Here is a 22,855-nt window from a genome sequence, read left to right as displayed (position 1 = left end):
TTAAGATTAAAGTCATTGTCTGAGCCATCTTCTGTGCACAACAGCCACCCCAGGGAGGGTGATCCACTCACAAGGGTACATTCCTTTCTCCATTCAAAACTTATCCCTCCGGGAACCCCGCCTGCCGTGCCCCTTCCCAAGAGGTGGGCTCTGGAGGTGACAGACTTGGCTGGCATGACTTGGTCATGCATGTGTGGCCCACAGGCCGAGGTCTGGTTTCGGTGGGACACCCTGGGGTCTTGATGCTGCTCTTGACCTTTGACCAAGGTCTCTAATGGTGGGGGCTCCCGAGCCCGTCCCGATCAAGGGGGGAGGATTTGTCGCGTTCCAGCGATGTCCAGGTACCCAACGAGCTAGCACTGCTGCAGTGCTTGTTATACACCAAGGGTGCAGATGTTAACTCTTGTAACCGCCACAACCACCCATCTCCCAGGCGGGAAAACCGAGACGCACAGCTGCAACTCAGCCCAGAAGAGTCTAACTGTGGGACCTACGCCCTCCTTCAGCGTCTTCCTGGATCCTCTTGCCCCCTCTCAGAAGCAGACCTTACTGTCCCCTTCTGCAGACCGGTCACCCGAGGCTTGGGCAGCTAGAGCCTGGCCCAAGGCTGCGTGGCCAGCCCAGGACAGAGACTCGGCAGCTTCTGGCCCTTCTGACATCTGAGCGGCCAGATCCAGCCGGGGAGGAAGGCTTTGACCAGGCAGGACTGCGGTGCCTTTATACTTACAGTCGAGGCCAGTGTCTTGCAGGCCAAGGGCAGAGGCTCAGAGTGCCCGTAGCAGGGAGACCTGGGGCTGGTCTGTGCATGGGGAGGCTCCGTGGGTGCAGGGACCTGGATGGGCAGCGCAAGGAAGCATCTCCTGACATTGAACTTCTCCAAAGAACAATTGGAAGTGACTGAAGAGTTCTGAGGCAGGGGAGATGTGTGGTGAGGCTCACGTTTGCAGCCATCTGTCGCGGAAGGACGGCAGGAAGAGACAGGGAGACCAGAGAGGGGCCCACATGGGAGTCCAGGCAGGGGGCCGGAGGCGGGGCCAGCCTGGCGGCCCGCACACGGAGCCAGGTGGGCACACGGAGAGCTGTGTAGGAGATAGCCAGGACGGAGTTCGGCAGGGGAGGTCCCGGTGAGGACGGGCATGCATGGACGCCTCGCCGTGGGGAGCCTGTGGCCAGCCACACGAGGGGTCTGACCCCAGGGCCTTCCGCCAGCCTGGAGGGACAGAGAAGTGTGGTCACATGGGCCGGCCGTGGCAAAGTGGCCCGAGGTACCCTCGCGGCGACCCAAGCCGCCCTCGCGGCGACCCGAGCTGCTCAGCTGCCCGCAGAGAAGTTGGGGTAATTTGGTCTCTGTGTTTACTCCCACGGTGAGCGCCTCTGAATCTTTCATCTGGGCTGCTGACTGTATCAAAATCCCCGTGGTAATTGGATCAGGTGCAGTACTTTCCATGAGGATATTAAATCAGGCCTTCTGCCCGCGTCCAGAATGATCCGTTTCAGAATATAAAGATGCGGGAGATGGCATTACCCAAGGTATTTTTCCTCCTTTAAACGTTCTCCCCCCTCTTAATCAGGGCAGCTCTTTATTTGTTGCCAAATAAATTGGGTCGCCCTCCCCTCCCCCACGTATGAGCCAAAGGAGAGGGAAGACTCTTGCAGGTTGAGGAGGCAGAGCGGGGCCACGGGGGAGATGGGCGGGCAGCCGGACGGCAGAGACAGCATTAGCGCGGGTTGATCTCACCTGCAGGGGGCTGTGGCCAACGGCACGCAATGGGGGGAGGGGGAGGCCCAACCAGCCACCTTCCTCCCCCCCGAGGCTCTCCACTGGGCCCCTGCGAGGCCCACGTGGGTGCTGGGAACTCAGGTTGGATGGGACCCCCATCAGCCAGCCTCCAAGGTGGGACACCGTGACCACAGTAAATCACTGTACAGGAGAAGGTCAAGGACACAGTGGGCTCACGGTTGGGAGCGGAAAAGAAGCTCAGGGACATTTAGTTGTTAAAAAAAAAAAAAAAGAAAGGAGGGGACAGTGTTAAGGTCACATCGCAGGTTGATGAGGACTTGTCAAAACAGCTGCCATTGAAACGAGACAGGGATGGTGGCGGCATAATAGCACTGGACGCGCTAAATGCCACCGAAGCATACGTTTTTAAATGGTAACTTTTATATGAATTTCACCTCTTTTTTAAAAAGTGGCTCTGTCAAAACACTGAGTTAGCCGCCACTGACTCTTTTTGACTGTTCACCCAGTATGGACTGAGCCTCTGTTCTGCGCCAGGCACTGTGCTGGCCCCAGGGCGTGGTCCTCGGAGAGCTGGTATCCAGGGAGCGGGGACAGATGGCCACATGGAGAAGGTGCTGGGGAGAAAAATGAAGCAGGGAAGGAGGGGGGCAGTGGCGTCAGGGCAGGTGGCCTCGAAAAGATGATATCTGAGCAGCGACCAAAGACGGGAAGAGCAGCCAGGGCACAGAGAGCCAGGGGACAGAGAGCCCGGGAGAGCAGTGGGGGAGGCCCAAGGACAGCGGGGACCATCAGGGTCTCAGCTTGTGCTTTCAGTAGGCCAGGTGCTCTCAGAGGGTTTCATGCAGAGGAGGGTCTTGACCCAACAACAGGGTCCCTCTGAGTGCAGGGTGCAATGGCAGGGGCCAGCCCAGGGACCCCACGTGGGTGGTCAGTGCAGTCCTTTTAGTGGTGGAAATGCAAATTGAAGCCGCAGAGAGATCTCAGTGCCCAGCCACCAGGATGGCTAAAACTAAGAACAGACAAAGCCAAGTGTTGGCATGCACCAGGAGCAACCAGCTCATGCAGGATGCTGTAGGTGTATAAAATGGCATGACCACGTTGAAGACACGCTTGGAAGTTTCTGGTAAAGTTAAACATACATCTACCGTATGACACAACAATTCTACCCCCAGCCATATACCCAAGAGAAACGAGTGCTTATATCCTCAAAAAGACACACACAAGGATGGTCACAGCAGCTTTATTCACAAGAGCCCCTGATTGGAAACAGCCCGGATGTCCATCCACAGGAGACTGGTGAGCGAACCATGTATATGAGCACAGTGGAATACGCACTGGAAAGAAGGAAGCCCTGATACCACGATGACCTGGGTGGGTCTCATATATGTGGAGGTCAAACAAATAAGAAAACAGACACAGAAGTTACACACTATGTGACTGCAGTTTTCTGACGTTCTAGGACCTGCAAAAGGATCTATGGTGATAAGAGGGCCATAGATCTTTTTCCTTTGGAAAGGCAGTAATGACAAGGGAGGGAACCTAAAGGGACTTTATGGGGTGACAAATGTTCTTTGCCTTGATCCTGGTGGTGTTTTTACACGTGCATATACATACATGTAAAAATTTATCTGCTAAGTACTTATTTGTGCATTTCACTGAATGTAAATTGTATCTTGAAAAAAAGGACTGGCAGAGAGAGGGAGAGACAGAGAGAGGTGGCTCCAACCAGGAGCTGGTGTGGCCTGCGGGAAGGGGCCGCAGAGGACTGGAGAGACTTACTTCCCTCCCCGGACTCACTGCATGCTGCCCGGCACCCCGTGACGCCAGCCACCTCCAGCCCTCAGCTGTGGACCCGGCCCCGTACTTCGGGCAGAGACAGCCTGGGTGAACAGATGCCTACCTCTGTGGGGGCAGGTGGCCTGAGGAAGTGGTTATTTCTTTTGGGGACCCAGCCGGTTTGTCTGATGGGGGAGGGGCTGGCAGCAAACATCGTGGGGCCAGATTCCTGATTATAACTTCATAACAGGCACTGGCTATTCGGGACGTGCTGATATTTATGGAATAAATACGACGGGATTTATGGCCATATCTCCCTCTGATGTCCCATCTGATATGCAATTCAATTTCTTTTATTGTCTTTGGGCTTTTGCCATGGAGGAGAATGCATAAATAAATAAATATATGGGCAAATGGCAGCCGGCAGGCCAGCCTGGGGCTGCCAGCCCGCCGTCTCTAGTCCCATATTAGGCCCATCGATCACATGTTATGAAGCCGGAGCCGGTCCCCCGGCTGGGACAGGGAGCAGATGAGCCGGTCACTCTCCATTATTTAGGGGCCTCCACTGGCAGGCTGCCCTGCCTGCCCTCTGCCTGCCACCAGGCCATGGCATCCCAACTTGGGACCTGTGCCTGCCCCTCTCTGCCACCCGCAGGAACGCCAGAGGCCTAGGTGTCGCCACTCTCCTGCAGGAGGAGGGCACAGTGGGCTTGTGACGTGTGCCTCTGCCCAGCCCTCCCACGGGGCGCCTATGCCAAGTGGCCAAGCCATACTTCTGCCCTGGAGGTGAGCCACGCCTTCAAAGCCAAGCGCCGTCCCCCATGAGCTGGAGGAGCCTGGGTGAGTCGCCCCAAGTCTCCCGTCCTCACCTGAGAATGAGGAAGCAGCTTCAACTGTGGTGGCTTCCAATGTGGAGGAGGGGTCCTGGGCAGAGCTGGGGACACAGGGCTGGGCCTCCCCTCCGCACACGTGAGCGCCAGCCGGGAACTTGCCGGGCGAGGGGCCGAGGGATCTGGCAGACGGCGTCTCTCTGTCCTTGGCGAGGTCCTGCTCTCGAGGACAGAAGGGCTCAGGGGCTGGGGCCGGGGGTCATCACTGACCCTAGGACTGACCCAGGCCCCTGCCCCCTGTTAAGGGACAAAAACCCTAGCCCCGTGATTCTCCACCGGTGCGTCGCAAGACTCTAAAACATGCAACACCTGACTATTTAGTTGGGGACATCGGCCTCTTTTCCCTTAGATTGTCAAGTAGAAAAATGACCACAGCCCACACAACAGTAGCCGTCCAGTGTACATGCCCTGTTTTAAACTGTAAGGACACAGGTCATGTAACAGGGTTGCATCTTATTGGTCCCATCACATAATAAGTTTGCCTCTGATTGGTTAATTCTTGGTACCAGAAATCCTTACGTACAAGTAGAGGCACCTGATTTTTTTCTAAAGTCACTTTGGAGCAAAAAAGGATAGATAATTACTATTGTAGATAATTTTATTGTAAGTCAATCAAAGTCATACCTATTTATTTGTCAGATCAGCAAAAAACATAACGTTTGTTGGTGTGCCACAGAATTTTAGTAACTAGTCCATGTGTCATGAAACGGGCCGGTTGTGCGCCGCTGCCTCGGCCTGTGGAGGAGGGCCGTGGGGCCGCTCCCGGGTCGCCCCTGAGCCACTCTGTGGCCTCCACTTCACGGAGACTTGAGGGGCCCACAGCACCCCTCCCCGTGTCCCTTGGGGACTGTGCCCAAGAGGCCAGCTTCTGGCCTTGAGCCCCCCACCACGGTGACCCCTGGAGACTATGTCTTCCCCGCCCCAGAGCCAGCTCTGAGCCCTGGGGTCCCCAGCCTGGCCAGACAGCGGCCACTCACGGCTCCTCCCCGGTCTGCACCAGCCTCCCTCCCTGTCACACCCAGGCTATGCCGCCCCTGCTCAACCCAGGCGGCCCGTGCCCCACCTGCCCTCTGAACACACATCTCTGTGTTCAGGTTTAGCCCGGGCTCTGCCACCCCCCACGTACATGAACATACATGCACATGACATACACAACACGCCTCCACACAGATCCAAGGGGAAGCCTGCCTGCTCCCAACCCATTCCCATGACACAGCAGTGTGTCAAAGGTGATTCGGAAGCCTGGCCCCCTGATAGGCTGTTGTCCCTGCTGGCCGTGAGGACAGACAGGGAGCCGCGGAGCCGTGGGGTCTCTCGCTGTGATGCGAAGGGTGTCCCAGTGGAGGGAGCAGCATGTGTGTCAACATACCACGCCCAGGCAGAGCCCCCGGGTGTTTGCAGGGGTTCTAATCCGAGTCTGTGCTGTGGACGCCCTGAATGTGGCCTATGCAGGGAACTGGGCAGGGGCGGGAGGGCGGGGCAAGGAGGCTGCTGGGAAAATCAGCAAGAACTGGGCTCAAAGCCTGCCTGGCCGCTCCCACCCACGTCCCTTTGGGCCGGTCAGTTTGCTTCCCCAAGCCTCGGTTTCCCCATCCGTATGGGGCTAATGCCCTCTCTCCAGCAGGATTGCCTTCAGGAGCAATCTGGGTGATTTTGTAGTCAAGGGGAGGTGTAGGGCCCGTCCCAATGTGGGGATGGGGAGGGGTCATCATGCTCCCCGGCCACCCCACCTGTTGGGGTTCTCTACCACCTCCCTGTCCTCCGGGGGCCCCCCCGGCACTGCTACGCCCTCCTGGGGGAGGCATAGACGTGGCAGCCTCACTGTTTTATTTTGTAGGTGCTCCCGCCATGGCCTTGCGTGGCCCCAGCGGGCGGCATAAATTTCCTGCCTGCCGCCTCGGCAGCGCGGCATCAGCGTGGGCACCAGAATGCTAATCGGCTCCACAGGGTCCCAGGCTGAGAATCCTGCCTTTCCCTGACATTTGTAAAGTTCATGTTTCCAACCGGAGCCATGTGAAGGGGGAGGGGAACACCCACTTGTAGGTTATCCCCATCTTGGGCTTGCTAGCTCCTTCCTTGCCCTTGGCCTTCACCCCTTTAGAGAGCCAGTGCCCCGGACAAGCGCCCACAGGACCCTGAGCCTGGCTGACCGAGTTCTCCCTTCCTGCCTCCCTCCCCCCTGCTTTCAGACCGTCACTCAGTCCCTCGTTTCTTCACTCTTTATGGGCCACCCAGGGTGTCCCCTGCCTGGGTGGATGTCAGGGACAGGGTAGGCAGCCACAGGATTCTTATCCTTCGGGGCTGACAGCTTAGTGGGATAGAGGGACATGGGACTAACAACAAGCCTTAGAAGTGCCGTGAAGTCGGGGGCGGGGCATCGGGGGGACAGCCTAAGGAAGCGACTTCATCCTGAGGCCCAGGGGAGGAGCAGGGGTCAGCCTGGCAAGAAGGACATTTCAGGCGGAGGGACCGGCAGGAACAAAGGTCCTGGGGTCGGAGGGGGCCCGAGTGTCGGAGGGTCTGGAGGAGGCCGGGGGCCATTGAGGCAGAAGTCTGGGGTCTTGGAGTTAAGGCCCAGAAGCTTCTATTACCCAAGGGCTATGGGACCCCCTGCAGGGTCGTGCCGGACCCCAGGGACAGGCAGGGCTCTAACTCAGGCCTGGGGGTCCCCACTCGTCCCAGAAGTGCTCTTGGCACTCAGATTAAGAATCCCCAGGGCAGCTGGAGTGCCCTTGTCCCTTTCCTAAGCCTTCCCCTCCGTTGCTGGGCTTGGCTGCTGACTTATAATTGCTGTTTATTTGTCCTCAGCAGAAAGGGCTCAGAAACGAAATCACTGTTTAAGGACGGCTTCCCTGCAGTGGGCCCGCTGGGTGGACCAGCGGCTGCATCCAGCCGGTCGTGCTGCCGGGGGACTCTGCGTCCCGCTCCGCTGCTTGCTCCCTGTGGGTACCGTCTCTCCATTCATTCACCCCTGAGGAAGGGGGGGCACAGCACAGCAGTGAGTGAGGCCCACCCAGCCCCCACCCTCCAGGAGCTCACAGGCTGACAGGGGAGATGGACCACAGACAAACATGCAGGTACACACAGGAGGAGTCAGGTGCGGTGCAGGTCGGGGGCCGGGGCGGGGAGAATGACACTGGGTGCTGGGGAAGGTCAGGAGGAGCCTCTCTGTTCAGGGACCCTGGGACAGGGAAGGACGCCCGAATCTGTGGGACCAGCACCCCAGGCAAAGGAACAGCATGTGCAAAGGCCCTGAGGTGAGAAGGCGCTGGCTGTGTGTGTGAAGGAGGTGGGCGTGGCCGGCTCCAGGTGGCCGAGGGGAGAGGCGGCAGGTGTGGTCAGAGCACCGGGAGGGAAGGGGAGGAGAGGGGCGGCCAGGGAGCCCCGCCCGCGGGGGGTGAGGGCCCAGGAGGGGGGCCGAGGCTGTTGGAGGCGCGCCCCCGGGGGCGAGCACGCGTGCATTCCTTCATCACCACTCATCCACGCTCTCATTCTTTCCTTCCTTCCTTTGTCCTTTCATCATCATTGACGCAGACTCACTCCTTTATTTATTGACTTAGTATTCATTCATGTACCACGCACTTATCATTCATTCATCGCCCTGCAGTCATTCACTAGGCGTTCAAGGAGACACCACTCGACCGCCTGCCCGGGGGCCACGTCAGACGCCTCCCCGCCTGCCTTTAAGATGCACCCCTGGCTGGGCCCGTCTGTGGGCCACATGGGGCGGGGGGCATCCGGCTGTGACCGGGCTGTGACCGGCCACGGCAGGGCCATGTCTGTGCGGGCCGGCCATGGGCATTTCCTTGCGGGGGTGCCAGGCCCGCGGGTCGCTGCGTGGATGCTGGGTATTCAGAGGAAGCGGGAGCTGGACCGAGCAGGGGCCAGAGGCCGGGCCGAGGGCCGGACCCCTCCTCTTCGCTCTCAGAGCCCCAGGGCCTACTCCGGTGGCCCCATGTTATCATGACCAGCTCGGTACCTGGGCCCCCAAGTTCACGGCCAGTTTCGCCACTGCCCTCAGTCCCTCCCCTGTGCCCAGCCCTGCGCCTGTCACAGGACTCAGCCGACGTCTGCCCGTGAATGACCGAAGGACGGACAGCCGCTGCTCCCTCCTTCACAGCCCAGCCTCTGGCCCCTGCACCCCCCAAAACGGGGGCGTCCTTTATTTATCCGGGCCCCTCGATTCGAAGGCCACCCAGGCTGACTCATCCTGGGCCCAGCGCAGCAGAGGGGTGGGGACAGTTGCCGGACTGAGCTGTGGCATGGCTCAAAGCCAGGCTTGTCCCTCGGCCTGTCTGACCGTGTTAACTCCAGGGAGAAGACGCGCCGCGCGGGTGACAGCCGAGGAGCCCCCATCAGCCCCCATCAGCGTGAGCCCCCCTCTGAGCTGTCTGGCCTCCCCGCCATCTTACAGGGTGACTGAGCTGTCACCTTCTCCGAGAAGCCTCCTCTGATCGTCTAAACTCACCTGTTTCCTTTTGTGGCTCTTGCATTGATCCGTCACTGTCTGACTCATCGGTTTGTTTCCTGGGTCCCCGCCTGTCTCCCGCCTTCTCTGGGAAGCCCCGGGAGGCTGTGGACCACTCTGCCTGCACCGCGCCGCCCCGGTGCCCGCACCGGGGCCGGGCGGGCCCAGAGCAGGGGCTCCCCGCAGGACGGGGGCAAGAGTGACGTGGAAGAGGGCCCAGGCTCAGGGCCGGCACAGTGGGATTTGAGTCCAGGCTCTGTGGCTAACTAGTAGGGTGGGCTTGGGCAAGGGTCTGCCTCTGGCCGAGCCTCAGTTTCCCTGTCCTCGCTTACCTGTGCAGGGGGTCACTCAGCCCCAGCCTGGCTCCCAGGAAGCATCTGTGATGGCCATGTTGTCCTTGCTCAGAAGCTCAGGATGGTGTCCCCACGGGGCCGTAACCAGACCCACAGATGAGTGTGGGCCTGGCAGCAGGCACTGGGGGGCCACGCGTAGCCAGTCACTGAATTCCCTCCTCCACATTCGCTTCCCCACGCAGCCCTGGAAGACCCCTGCCGTGCTCTGACTTCCTGCTCTGCCTGCCTGTCTCGGAGCAGGTGGAGTCTCCCCAGTTGACAGAAGGGAAGACTGAGGCCCAGACACACACACTTACAGAGCCTTGGAGCCAAGCAGAGCATTGCAAGAAACCACCGAGGCCAACGCACTTGCTGTCCAGATGGGGAAAACGAGGTGTCCCAGAGGGGCGGGGCCCATGGGTCCCGCAGGGAGTCCGGGCCAGCCAAGGCTCCTTCCCAGGCCTCCAAGGCAGAGCCCCGAGGCCCGGGATGGGGGCTTCTTTCCCTCTGCACTGGTGCCCCCAGCCCTGGCCTCCAGAGGCTGTGGAGCTGTCAGGAGGGATCAGCAGGGCCCTGGCCGGATCTCCCCAGATTTAATTAGTAGGCCTTTCATCTCTGTCTTGAAAAAATCTGCTCTCTCCAGTCTCCTTAATTAACGTTCACTAAGCAAATCAGAACAGGGTTTTTCTCCCTGCTTTCTTCTCCTAGAAGGTTTTAACCCTTGGCAGGTGGACTGTAGGGAGTGGAGTGTGCCCCCTTTGCTTGCAGCCCCAAGCCGGAGGCCAGGCCTCTGCAGGGACTTCCCGGTCCCTGGCGTAGGCACGTTCCCCCATCGGCCACACACAGACACCGGCTTTCTCCTGCCACACCACCTCCATGCTGGTCCCCTGGATTTCACCCCACACACCTCCCTGGAGGAGACTGATGAGGGCCCCGCTGCTGCTGCTCCAAGGCCTTCCTGGGCTCCCCGCCACCATGAGAACAATGGGTCAGGGCAATGGGGCAGGTTGTGGGGCCAGGCCTCAAAGCTACAGGGAAACAGGGGCCACGTGGTCCATGGCTTCGGTGGCCCCGCGAAGATGAGGGGTTCAGGTCCTACATGTGCAGCAGGGTCACAGTGGATGCTGCTTGGGAGGTCACTCTCAGAGCCTTCTCTTGATGGAGAGCATGCATCTTATTGCCCCGTGTCCCAAACGGTGACTTCCAGTTCTCCTGGCTCATTTCGAGGCCCTTTCTTGCAGACACAGAAGTGTTATTGGCCTTTGTCGTGCAGATTTTGGGAGGCATCTGGGACTCTGTAGGGGCACAGACACTCCTGGCATTTGGGGGTCCCAGCCAACCCCTCCCTGACTCCTTTCCTGGGAGGAGTGGACCTCAGGGATGAGAACTGGTCACGTCCTGCTGTGGGTGTGTCCTGCCTGGGCCTCAGTGTCCCCATTTGTACAGCCAGCGCTCTGGACCCAGGGCCTCTCCTGGTTTCAGGCGCGTTGGCTGTGCAAGGAAGGCTGGCCAAAGTGTCCCTTTGCCAGGGGGCAGAAGGGCCAGCCCGGAATAGGGCCGATGTCGCCACCTGGTGGTAGATCCTGGGTGAACATTGACAGCTGGACACGGGGCGCTGGGCAGGAGAAAGTGGAAATGCCGCAGGTGCAGGGAAACCTGGAAGGAGACCCTGGCAGACCCCAACGGAGGTGGCCAGTAGAGGCAGGGTAGCCAGGGGACAGACAAGGTCGCGAGCACCTGCTTGGCGCCTCTCGAAGGGGCCCTCGTCTGCGGCCCAGCCCGTTAGATGAGCCACCTGTGCCCCCGCAGACCCTCTGTAGGACGAAGCCCGGCTCGTTGCCCTGCTGCCCGGCACCCCGCATTGCCTGACCTCTGTGCCCCGCCCCTGCAGCGCCCCCAGGGCCCACTCCCCACCCAGAGCTGCAAACATGCAGCGGACTCGCCCCTCCACCCCATGCCCACCTCTGGCCTGTGCAGGTGCTGTGCCCCCTGCTGGAGACACCCTTTCCCTGGTTCACCCTTCACGGCCCAGTTTACTCACAGCCTCTTCTGGGAAGCGCCCTCCAGCTCCAGGCAGAGCTAGCCACCCCATCCTCCCTGCACCCCAATACCTCCATGTACCCCCTTCTGTGACATCCCATCAGCCCGCTCACTGAGTCTGTGCTACATTTTATCTGGTGTTTTCTCTCGCATCTTTTCATGAGAACATATAGCTCTTCTCCTTTGCTTTACTCACTCGAATGAATGGAGAGTAAGAAGAGTCCTCTACTGGGGAGGGGGTGGCCAAGGCTTCTCACTGATACTTGTGATGAGATCAGGGATGTCACAAATATCAGGTTGGAGTCTCTCTGCTTTGAGAGCAGAGAGGGACCCACAGCAGATGCACTTCTCGGAGTTAAAGGAGCTGCAGAAACGTGAGGAACCTTCCCGCGTCATTGCTAGAAAGGGGTGTGCACGGTGAAGACCAGGGAAAGGCCTGCCGTCCCCTGTAATCTCAGGAGGAAAGGGGGACAGGTGAGCAGGTTCCCTTTAAGGAGCGGCCATGGAAACCGCGCAACGCGGGAATGGAGCTGCATCGTGATCAACCCCGTTTTACAAGCAGGACCCTGAGGCTCCGAGGCTACGGACCCCCAGGGGAAGGCAGCTCGGGCGGCTGCAAAGCCGGGCACTCCCGGGCGCGTCCGCCAGGTGGGGTCTGCGCCAAGGGACGGAGCGGCCGGGCGGTGGCGGAGCCGCCCGCCGTCGGTCCCTCCCAACACGGCCGTGGGTCCCGCCCGCCGGGGGAGGCGGGCCCTGGCGCCCCGCGGCGCCGTCCGCGCCCACCGGAGCAGAGCCGGGCTGAAGAGCCAGGCGCGCACGGCCGGGAGCGCGGGACGTCGGTGCCCTTGGCCATGGCGGCGGCCGCGCTCCTGCTGGGCCTGGCGCTCGCGATGCCGCGGGCGGCCGTTTCGGGCATGGGTTCGTGTTACGACGGCGCGGGGCGCGCTCAGCGCTGCCTGCCCGTGTTCGAGAACGCGGCGTTCGGCCGGCTGGCCGAGGCCTCGCACACGTGCGGCCATCCACCCGAGGACTTCTGCCCGCACGTGGGCGCGGCAGGGGGCGCCGGGGCGCAGTGCCAGCGCTGCGACGCCGCGGACCCCCTGCGCCACCACAATGCCTCGTACCTCACCGACTTCCACAGCCAGGATGATAGTACCTGGTGGCAGAGTCCGTCCATGGCCTTCGGTGTGCAGTACCCCACCTCGGTCAACATCACTCTCCGCCTGGGTAAGCGATGGGGGCGGCGCTCCAGGCCCCACCACCTCGTCCTCTGTCCTCACCCCATCGTGTGCGCCCTGGGTGGGCTGTAGAACGCAGATATGGGGGCTCAGGAACGGAACCTCCGTCTCCAGTGGCTGAAAGGTTAGACTGATGGGCGCCCCCTCGGGCTGGAGCGGCAGGAAGCCTCTGGGAGCCTTTAACAGAGTAGCGGATCTGGGTGCAAAGACCGCTCGCTGTAGTGGCTGTGCGGGGGAAGCGGGGGATGGCGACCTCCCGGGAGGTGAACCAGTCTGCCCTCTAAGGTGGGAACCTAATCTTGGGTCACCCGGCCCACATGGGGCCTCAGTGAATCCCCGAGGCCGGGTGCAGGCCCTGGGTGTGGTCTTGGGGTGGGGAGCCAAGGCATTCCTCATGCGGCAGGTTTAGCATGAGCAGCAGCCATGCTTCATGCTGCTTTTGGGAGCTGGACCGTTCAGCATGGCTTCTCTGCTCTGCTCGTGCCCCCTCCACCCAACGCCATGCCAAGGTGCAGCGCGCTTGGACCCCTGGGAACCCGAATCCCATCTGGAGGGGCCCAGCTCTTTGTTCCGGGGCCCTCCCCTTTTGTGGGACTGGGAGTGCCCCTCCCCCACCCAAGTCCAACCCAGTGCAGGTCCTGGTGGAGCCCCTAGAGGTGCCAGGCACTGAGCTGAGCCTCTAACCTGTCGCAACCTCCGCAGACTTTCGGTAGGAGCGAGGGGGTGAGTGTCAACCCATCCTCACGCTCTTATCTGTGGATCCAAAATCTCCCTACACTTTGGAAACTCCAAAGTATTTTACAACTTGTTTTGGCTGCTCAATATGACCCGAAGCTATTTATAGACCTTGTTTATTCTACTTAGAGTGAATATTCTTACATTTTGCTGCTGAAATCTCATTTGAGTGCCCGCCCCAGACCCCGCCGGGGTGTGAACAGAGTCCATGGTGTGAGGCCCGGGTCATCTCTCTAAACTCTGAAAAGTTTGGAATTGCAAAGCACCGCGGAGCCAAGCAGTTTGGAGAAGGCGTTATGGGGCTGCATCCCCATTTTTCCGACGAGAACACTGAGGCTCAGAGAGATTAAGAGTTTCACCCAATGGCACACAGTCACTATGTGGCAGTCTGGATATGAGCATCTGTGTGCAGTGTGACCAAAATCAGAGCAGAAAGTCCTTGATGTGAGCCCTGTCAAGGGAGCGGGCCCTTGCTCGCCCTGGGGGACAGTGCCCTGGGGAGGGTGGGGAGATGACATTCACATGAGGTGGGGGGCACTGGGCCCCTCAGCGAGACTCCCAGTGCTGGTTGCTGCCCCAAGAAACTCAGTTCCCTGGGGCTTGCTTGTCACCTTCCCTTGGCCCATCAGGACCTCGAGGTGGGACTTCCAGATGGGGCGTGGTCTCTACCCAGGCGGGTGACAGGAAACCAAGGGGGGAGGAAGGCTGGGGGAGCTGGCTGGACGCAGCTGGCAGGACCCCAAGGCCCCAGGGGAAGGAATCCGGGACAGGGTGGGGGTGTGGAGGAGACATGGTGTTCCATGACAAAGGGCGCGGGTTGGGCTGATGTGTTACATGTGTCGTGGAATCCGGGGGCGGCCCAGGCACGGGCAAGGTGGGTGGGGACGTGTCTGGACTTGAGGGCGGTTCCCGTTTGCCCAGTGCTGGTGGTGCGCCCAGTCCTGTGCTCCCGCCGCGCGGCCGCCCTGAACCCCGCCCAGGCCGCTCGCAGGCCGGCGCCTTCCCGCATGTAACCAGGGAACCCCGCACTGAGCCAGGGCCTCACACACACTCACAGTCAAGCACGCACATGCGCACCCCCCCGCACACGCACACGGGTGAAGCCCACCCCACACCTGTGTTCCGCCACTCTGCAGCATCGGGCGTATAGGGGGATCCTACAACGGTTTGTACAATAAATGAAAAAAATGAATGAGTGACAATTTTACCTCCTCTGCCCTGTGCTTGTGGGCCCAGCTCAGGGCTCTGGGAGACAGAAGGGGGTGGAAGTCACACACCGGGCTCTGGGCTCGGGCCCGGCCGGCCACTCGGCGGGCAGATGCCATGCCCTCCCGTACTTTGGCTTCCTCTCTGTAAAGTAGAGCTAAGAGCTGCCACCCTCCCAGGCAGCTGTGCTGGTTCCATGAGCTGGAGAGGGGAGGGCGGGAGGAGGTGCATGCTCACCAGGACCGTGACAGCCCTTGTGTGTGACTGTCGTCACTCGCTGAGAGCAGCTCGGGGTTGAGGTTCCCCTGGGGGGTGTCCCCTCCAAAGGGATTGAGAAATACTCGCCAAGCTGGCCCACGCTGGGCCCCATTGGACTTGGGTTTGCTCCACGCCGAGCCAGGGGTTGCGTGATATCGGGGGAAGAAGAGGTCCGGGGCTGTTACCGCATTACCAGCGGAGGCCCTGTGGTCAGGCGAAGTGGGCGGGAGCCTCTCCTCCCGGTCCTCAGGCCACCTCCGCTGGCCTCACCCCTCCCCCGGCCCCACCCCCTCTCCTTGACAGTGGGAGGGGAGCGTGGGTGGCCGCTGGCCCAGGGTCTCCTTGGGGGAGTGGGGTGCGGGGCAGCGAGCGGCAGGGGCGGCAGCCGGTCAGTCCCCTGGTAGAGGTCGCTGCTTTCCCAGCCCCCCGCGAGCGCCCAGACATCTGTTCCAGATCCCGAGTCGCTAAGCTGAGCCTTCCCGTTTGGGATGAAAGGCAGCAGCGGGATCCACGGCTCCCAGTCCTTCAGTGAAGGCCAGGGAAGAGGGGGGTGGGACCTGGCGGTGGATGTGGGGTAAAGGGGGGTGGTCCTCAGGGGTAACAGACAGAAATCAGAGGGCTCTCGCCACACACACACTAAGGACTCCGCTGAGTCCGCACGATGTGTTCTTTCATAGACAGGGAGACTGAGGCTCTGAGAATGAAATCCATTGCCCAGGGTCACAGAGCCCTAAATGACAGACGCCCAGGCCCTCCCCTAACTGTGCTGCTCCCAAGAATGACACCAGACCGGGCAGTAGCCGGCAAGGCGGGTCCAGGCTTTGCATTAGGCTGGGGTGGAGTCTGGGGTCTCTTTGTCCACTTTCTTGGATCCCTGAGAACCTTCTGGAGTGACAGAAAGACCGTCACTTCTCTGGTTTCCCAGCAGGTGAGGTCTGAGTCCCCGAGAGAAGGGGGGTTTGCAGGAGGAAGGCGGGTGGGTCCCTGCCTGCCCTCCGGCCCAGCCCCCACTGCCCGAGCGCATGCTGTGCGGTCCGGCCCTACGGGGCACAGGCTGGGCCCGGGACTTATGAGACTGGGGACACACTCAGGGTAAAGGGACCTCGCTGAGATCTGATGGGTGGCAGGAGAGGTGACATGAAAATGGAGGGCATTTCAGGTCAGGGGGCAGCACCGGGGAGCCGGAAAGCCGCCACCCACGCCCCCCCATATCCTGAGGCCCGCACAGCCCAGATGGATAGAGAGGATGTTGGGGCGAGGAGACAAGGGCCCCCGGCCTGGGCCGTGGCTGGACAGCAGGACGGCCCTGCTGGCCCTTGAGGAGCCCAAGGCCAGCTGGGTCTCCTGAGCTCCGGTTCCACTGTGTCTTCCTGTCGAGCGGGCGGCCTTGTTTGCGTTGGCTGGGGCCAGCGCTGGGGGCCCAAGTCCTCCTTCCTGCTCCCTGGGGGCTCTGGCTGGAATGCTGGGCCCCAGCAGGTCCGGGGGTCAAGGCAGCCATCCTGGTTAGCTTCCACTCTCCAAAGCAGCCCCACCTGGACCCCTGGGCCCCACCAGCCCTGGCCGCCTCACCCCTCCTGGGCTCCCCAGGACTGGCCCCCAAGTGGCAGGAGGGGCCAGTCCCCAAGCCCAGGAAGGGTGCTGGCAGCCGCCCAGATCACCCTTTACCCACCCCCAATGCCGGCTGCCGCCGGCTGCCCTTCAGCAGGCCTGCAAACGGGCCATGGAAGCCTTTCTTTCCTCCTGCAGTTGCATTTGACCTGTAGAGCGTCTCCTGCCTTCTTCTGGACAACCCGTATCTCACTCATAAACAAAACGGTGGAGTGCCCACTGCGGGCCCGTCCCAGCACCAAGGCCTGGTCACGCGGCTGTCGACTGTGCTGTCTGCCTCACCCAGCTTAGAGGTGCCCTCCCCCAGGAAGCCCCCGGCCCCCAGGACGGGGCAGAGGGCCTGCCGGTGTGCTCTCGCAGCCCCTCGCCCTTCCCCGTCCCTGCCTGGGCTGTGTAGCGTTGTGGTTCCGGCTTGCGCGTGGCAGCCGTGCTCCAAGCTGCAGAGGGACAGCCTGTTTCCACAGCTGGACCCGGCGCCCGGCACAGGCCCCTGTGCCAAGGGGCCCCCTGAATGCTGGCCTGGCCATTGAATGGGGTCACAGCTAATGCTTAGTCGTGTGCAAGAGGCAGCCTGCCTGGGTGCCGTTCTAAGTACTTTGCAGGCATTTACTCATTAAACCCTGTGATTGTTACGCACTTTGTGCAAATGGGAAAACTGAGTCACTACATTCAAGTTATTTGCCCAGTTAGTGGAGGTGGGGGAGGTTAGGTGTTTTGGCCAAGGCCAAAGAGCCAGTGGTGGAGACTGGATAGGGACCCCGGCATTTCGGTCCTGTCTCAGTTTAGGCTGGACCTCGGAATCCTTCTTAACACAAAGCCCTAGACAATAACCAATCTGATGAAACCTATTCACTCTCTTCAGGTTAGACAACAGGCTTGACAACCTTGGTCCTTTTTTGGGGTTTAGACTCTTGGCCCAAAGATGAGACAAGTGTGACGGGCCCAGCCCTGCTCCGGCCCGGCTCTCACGGGGGCTGGCATCGTGGTTATGGGGGTTCCCCAGCACCCAAAGGGCCAGGAGCTGGGCGTGGGAGCGGAAGGCAGAGCTGAGGGCCCCGCCGCGACCTTGGGAGCCGCTCTGGCCGCCTGGTCCTGATGCCTGCAGCGGGCAGGGCAGCCTCGCCCACACTCCGCTCCGCTTCCCACCCTGCCCCCTCCGGCCCCACCCTCCCGTCCCCTGCTCCCCAGATGGCTCCAATTAAAGGGCTTTGTTTTGTTTCCATTTTCCCAAAATAAGCCTCTCCGTTCTGTTCCGAGCTCACTCTGCTCGCTGGTGCCGGATGTGGGCCGGCCTGGTTTTATGGCTGCCCTGCTGTCATTCCTGATGGGCTGCATGTCCCAGCTGGTTGGAGAGGACGTGGCCCAGCGCTCAAGGTGCGGGCTCGGTGGCAGTGCTCCTGGGCAGCCCCTCCTCTCTGAGCCCTGAACAGAGGGGCGCCTAGTCCAGGCGGCAACTTTGGGGCCAGGCGGGCCTGCGGTCGAGCGGACTCGACTGTTTCCTGCGTAACAGGGGGCAAGGCCCTCGTTAGTAAAACGAGCACAGTGATGGGACTGTTTGGGGCTGTCCCGAGAAACAGTGTGCGTAAAGCGCTGAGCCAGGTGCCTGGAGCATAGTAGGTGCTCGGTAGATGCTGGCTGTTGTTAAAGACTCATTGGGGGTCAGGACTTGCAGACCTACCTACTACGCGCCAGGCACTGTGCTCAGTGGCAGGGATTCACAGCCCTTGTCTCCAGGGGGTCATAGTCCAGTGGCAGAGATGAGCAGGTGTTTACACACGGGGTGGAAGCCCAGGGCAGCTGGGGCAGCCCAGCCAGGCACCCAGGCCCACAGCTTCAAGGACAAGGAGCCATCGGCCCTGGAAAGCGGGAGAAGGACGTTCTGCACAGGGCGGAGGGCGGGGCGTGCAGCCAGCCCGCTAAATCAGTGCGGTGTGTGGGAGCCAGCCAGGTAAGGCGGAGGGGGAACAGCATTCCCAGCACAGGGAACAGCATGCTGGTCGGTCGGGTGGTAAGATCCATGCGCTACCAAGCAGTGCAGCCGCCGTTTACAGTCAGGTATGGTGTCTGGTCCAGCTTTCCCGCTGGGGACACAGCTATCCCCACATCACCCTGAAGCCTCTTCAGCTGCTGGGGCTTGCTAGGGTCTGGGTTGAAACTGCAAATGTAATTCTCGCTGCTGTTTAGAAGACCTGGGGTCGACGGGGGTGGGGTTCCTTCCCCGGCCTTCAGGCTGCCTTTGGCAGAAAGCTTTTCATCACAAAGCGAGGATTAAGTTGCTTTCTTGGCTCCTCTAATTAACTCTGGTAACAAAAAGTTCCTGCCGAGTCTCTGTGATGTTCCAGCACCTTCCCTCACCTCCTGGCTCAGCAAGGAGGAGGAAAGGCAGAGCCCTGTGTTGCTTGTTTGCATGAAATCCCAGGGACTGCCTTTTCCCGATCACGCTAATCACGCTCCGCGCTGCCGGCTACCTTTTAAGTGGCTCCAAGCTCCCCTCCGGTCTCAGAGCGAGGGGTCTGGCTGTTAGGTGTTTACCCAGGAGTCTGGCAGACCCGCCACAGCGTCCTTTTGTGAGCGCACATCTGGGGTGAGTCGCTGCCTGGCTCCGCGGCTTGAAGCCCGCCGGGCACAGAAGCAGCCACCGGGCCGCCTCTCTCCCCGCCCCCCGCGGACTGGTCAGCCACCCGAGCTTTCCTTTGAGGGCCTGGGGCTCCCAGTGCCAAGCTGAGCTGCCGCACAGCTTTGCAAAACATCTTAAAAGAGAACATGGCAAGGCGGTTGCTTTAAAACAAAATTTTTTAAATGTGTTTTCCCCCGTTTTTAAATTGAAACAAGCTTCACAAGAGAAACTTAGGCAAATGCAGGACACAAAAAAAGGGAAGAGGTCACTGCCCTGAGGACAGTCACACTTTCTTGTTTGGTGTCTTTCTTTTCTGCCCACTCCTTAGAGGTTTTTTAATGTAATTTGTTGATTCTGAAGGGTGGATTTCGTGTCTTTCTTTTCATTCAGCATTTTGACTTAGCTTTTCTCCATATTACAGACTAGTAATTTCAGGGGCTTTGCTCACCCCCAAATTTCTCTCTCTCTCTCTCTCTCTCTCTCTCATACACGCACGCATGCGCGCGCTCACACACACACACACACACACACACACACAGGGTAGTGTCTGGCACAAACAGCGCCCCTTTTTATTACAAACTCATAAGCATGTACTTTTGTAACATAACAATATCACACTCAAGCACATCACAGGACATTTTAGGTGAAATGTTCAAATTAAGACTATAGCGTATTATACCGATATTATTACCCTACCCACCGCACTCAAGCAGGCGTTACTTCTGCCGGGCCCTGTATATATTCAGATTTTTTTTATCGAGGTAAAATACGCATAACATGGCGTTTGCCACCCTGCCCATTCCAGGCGTGCCGCTCCGTGCAGTGCCCTTCCGTGCGTTCACCCTGATGCCCCGCCTTCCCGCCACTGGTCTCCGGGAACCGTGACTCCCACCCCGGGAAACACTAGCTCCCAGCCCCGCCCCCAGGGGCTGGCGACTGGCATTCTACATCCTGTCTCTGTCAATGTGACTGCTCTAGGGACCTCAGATAAAGAGGGCCATACAGTATTTGACTTGGGGTGACTGGCTTATTTCACTCAGCATAATGTCCTCGGGGTTCATTCCCATTGTAGCAGGTGTCAGGATGTCCTTGCTTTTTAAGGCTGAAAGATAAACAGTCCGTGGTATGGCTGGACCACATCTTGTTTGTCCATCATCTGCTGATGGACACTTGGGTTCTGCCCACCTTCTGGTCGATGTGGCAGGGCTGCCATGAACGTGGCTGTGCAAATAGGTCCTCATGACCCTGCCTTCAGTCCTTCCGGATGTAGCCCCAGACGTGGAATTGCTGGACCATGTGGTAATTGTATTTTAAAAATTTTGAGAAATTCCCAGACTTTTTCTTTGCAAATGCACCATTTTACATTTCTACCAACAGTACACCAGGTTCCAATGTTTCTGCATGCTCACCAACACTTCTAAATTAAAAAAAAAAAAAAAAAAGATAACCATCCTAATGGATGTGAGGTCCAATTTATAAAAATATATATAACAGCTTTATGGAGATTTAATTAATTCACCATATAATTCACCCAAAGTGCTCAATTCAGTGGTTCTTGGCATATTTGTAGGATTGTAGACCCATCACTACAGTCTGTTTTAGAACATTTTACTGCCCTGGCTGGTGTGGCTCAGCAGATTGATTGCGGCCTGCAGACAAAAAGGTCACCAGTTCAGTTCCCGGTCAGGGCACAGGCCTGGGTCCCCAGCCACATCCCCAGTTGGGGACATGCAAGAGGCAACCAACTGATGTTTCTCTCCCCGCCCCCCTCCTTTCCCCTCCTTCTAAAATTAAATAAGTAAAATCTTTAAAACAGAGAGCATTTCCTCACCGCCCAGAGAAGCCCTGTGCTCATCAGCAGCACCGCCCAGCCGGCCCCCGCCCCCATGACTAGACAACTGATCTACTTTCTGTCTTTATGGATTTGCCTATACAGTACATTTAATACAAGTGGAATCATATAGACAATGTAGTCTTTTGTGATTAGCTTCTTTCATTTACCCTAATAGTTTCCAGGTTCGTCCATGTTGTAACATGTTATCAGTACAGGTGGTCCCCGACTTTCGATGGGTTGACTTACAATTTGTCTACTTTATGATGGTGTGAAAGTGATACACATCTAGTAGAAGCCCCACTTTAAATTTTGAATTCTGCTCTCGCCCCCCGGCTAGCGACACGCAGCAGGGCACTCTCCGGACACTGAGCAGGACCGGGCAGCACGGGTGGACAGCCGGTACTCCGCGGTGCCTGGGCTGCCAGCATCTTTGGATATTGCCGGTGTTTTGTGGCTGCGCATAGCACCCCGTCTGCCAAACGCCCAGCTGTGTCTCCTGCTTCTGGTGAGAAGAGAGGAAGACAATGGCTCTTGAGATGAAGCTCAAGGTCCAGGTCCAGCTGTGGGCTAATGCGAGTGCCCTGAGCACATTAAGGCAGGTTGGGCTAAGCTGTGATGTTAGGTAGGTTAGGTGTAGTAAGCGTGTTTTTGATTCACAATGTTTTCAACTTACCGTGAGTTTATCTCGACACAACATCACCGTAAGTCAAGGGATGTCTGTACTTCCTCCCTTTCTATTGCCAAATACCAGTCCCTTGTATGGGACTCCTGGGGAAGGAACTTCCAAGGTAACAGGAGGCACCAGTGGCCCAGGAAGCAAGGCGAGGCGGGGTCCCCTGGCTGTGGCCAGGACGGGGTGCTTGGCGGAGGTGGCTTCAAGAGAGCGGTTTCTGTCGAGTGGCCCAGGGAAGCTGAACTATAATGGACTGAAGGTTAAATTGGGAGATGAGGCTGTGGAGTCAGCAGATAAATCTGGATCAGAAGTTAGATGGACGTGAGAGGAATAGAGGGGTCCAGGGAGGATTGTGTTAGGGCTGGGGGGCTTGGAACAAGGCTGACCCAGGCAGAAGGGTCGGCTTTGGTGGGGTATAGTAAAAGAAATAACTGTCTAACGGTAGAGGAGAACGTGGCAGCACCGCGTTGCTGGAGATATTTGAGCAAAGAGAGATGGCTGCCTATCGGAGGTGCTACAGGCAGATCCCCGTGCCAGAGCAAGGAAGGCAAATACCCAGCAGGCATGTCCACATGGTCCTCCATGTTGCCCCTGACAGGCATCACTAATCGATGGTGGCACTCCCGGCACAGTGCCCCAGACAGCCTCTCACAATCCAAGAGAGTTTGTGCAGCACGGCCAGCCTGCTGGCCCTGGACCAGGCTTCTGACTGTCCCTTCCCGTCTGTAAAATGGGTCCGTGCCTTCCCGCTGCAGGGAAAGCTTATGAGATCACCTACGTGCGGCTGAAGTTCCACACCAGCCGCCCCGAGAGCTTCGCCATCTACAAGCGCAGCCGTGCGGGCGGCCCATGGGAACCCTACCAGTTCTACAGCGCCTCCTGCTGGAAGACCTACGGCCGGCCCGAGGGCCACTACCTACGCCCTGGCCAGGACGAGCGCGTGGCCTTCTGCACCTCCGAGTTCAGCGACATCTCCCCGCTGAGCGGGGGCAACGTGGCCTTCTCCACCCTGGAGGGCCGGCCCAGCGCCTACAACTTCGAGGACAGCCCCGCGCTGCAGGTCAGACAGGGGCGGGCTGGCGGGGTGGGGGGCGGGGTGGATGGGACTGGGCTGTGGGCAGGACGCTGGGTCCGGGGACCACAGTGAAGCCTGAAGTGGCAGGACACAAGCGGGCCTATGGGATCTGTGGTTTTCAGATTTGAAGCAATAGAAGCCTTTGTTGTGTCTAAACCTTTTGTGGACACCCGGTACTGAACTAAGGAGAAGGAGGGTGACTCAGTCCTGGTTGTCACCATGAGACAACCATGACCTCACCTGACTCCTTCCTCAAGGAGGTGAGGAAACTGAGGCCTGGAGTGGCGGCAGGGAGGGGTTTCCAGGGGCTCGCCTGGTGGGAGGGCCCAGACCAGATCCCGCGTGTTTTGACTCCCGGCCGGCG

General features: G+C 59.2%; 1 protein-coding gene across 1 annotated transcript in view; it reads left to right on the top strand.

The window, feature by feature from the left end:
- The first annotated feature begins 12,098 nt into the window (after window positions 1–12,098).
- The window catches only part of LAMC3 (laminin subunit gamma 3), a 53,243-nt gene continuing 42,486 nt past the window's right edge, over window positions 12,099–22,855 (top strand). Inside the window, exons 1-2 of the mRNA XM_054584836.1 lie at window positions 12,099–12,474; window positions 22,172–22,476. Coding sequence (XP_054440811.1) covers window positions 12,099–12,474; window positions 22,172–22,476 — 681 coding nt within the window. The remainder of the gene's footprint in view (window positions 12,475–22,171; window positions 22,477–22,855) is intronic.

This window comes from Pteronotus mesoamericanus, unplaced genomic scaffold, assembly GCF_021234165.1.
Source record: "Pteronotus mesoamericanus isolate MK-2021 breed Mesoamerican mustached bat unplaced genomic scaffold, CSHL_Meso_final contig_78, whole genome shotgun sequence".
Lineage (NCBI taxonomy): Eukaryota > Metazoa > Chordata > Mammalia > Chiroptera > Mormoopidae > Pteronotus > Pteronotus mesoamericanus.
Note: the sequence above shows the minus strand (reverse complement) of the source record. Positions and strands in the feature narration are given on the sequence as shown.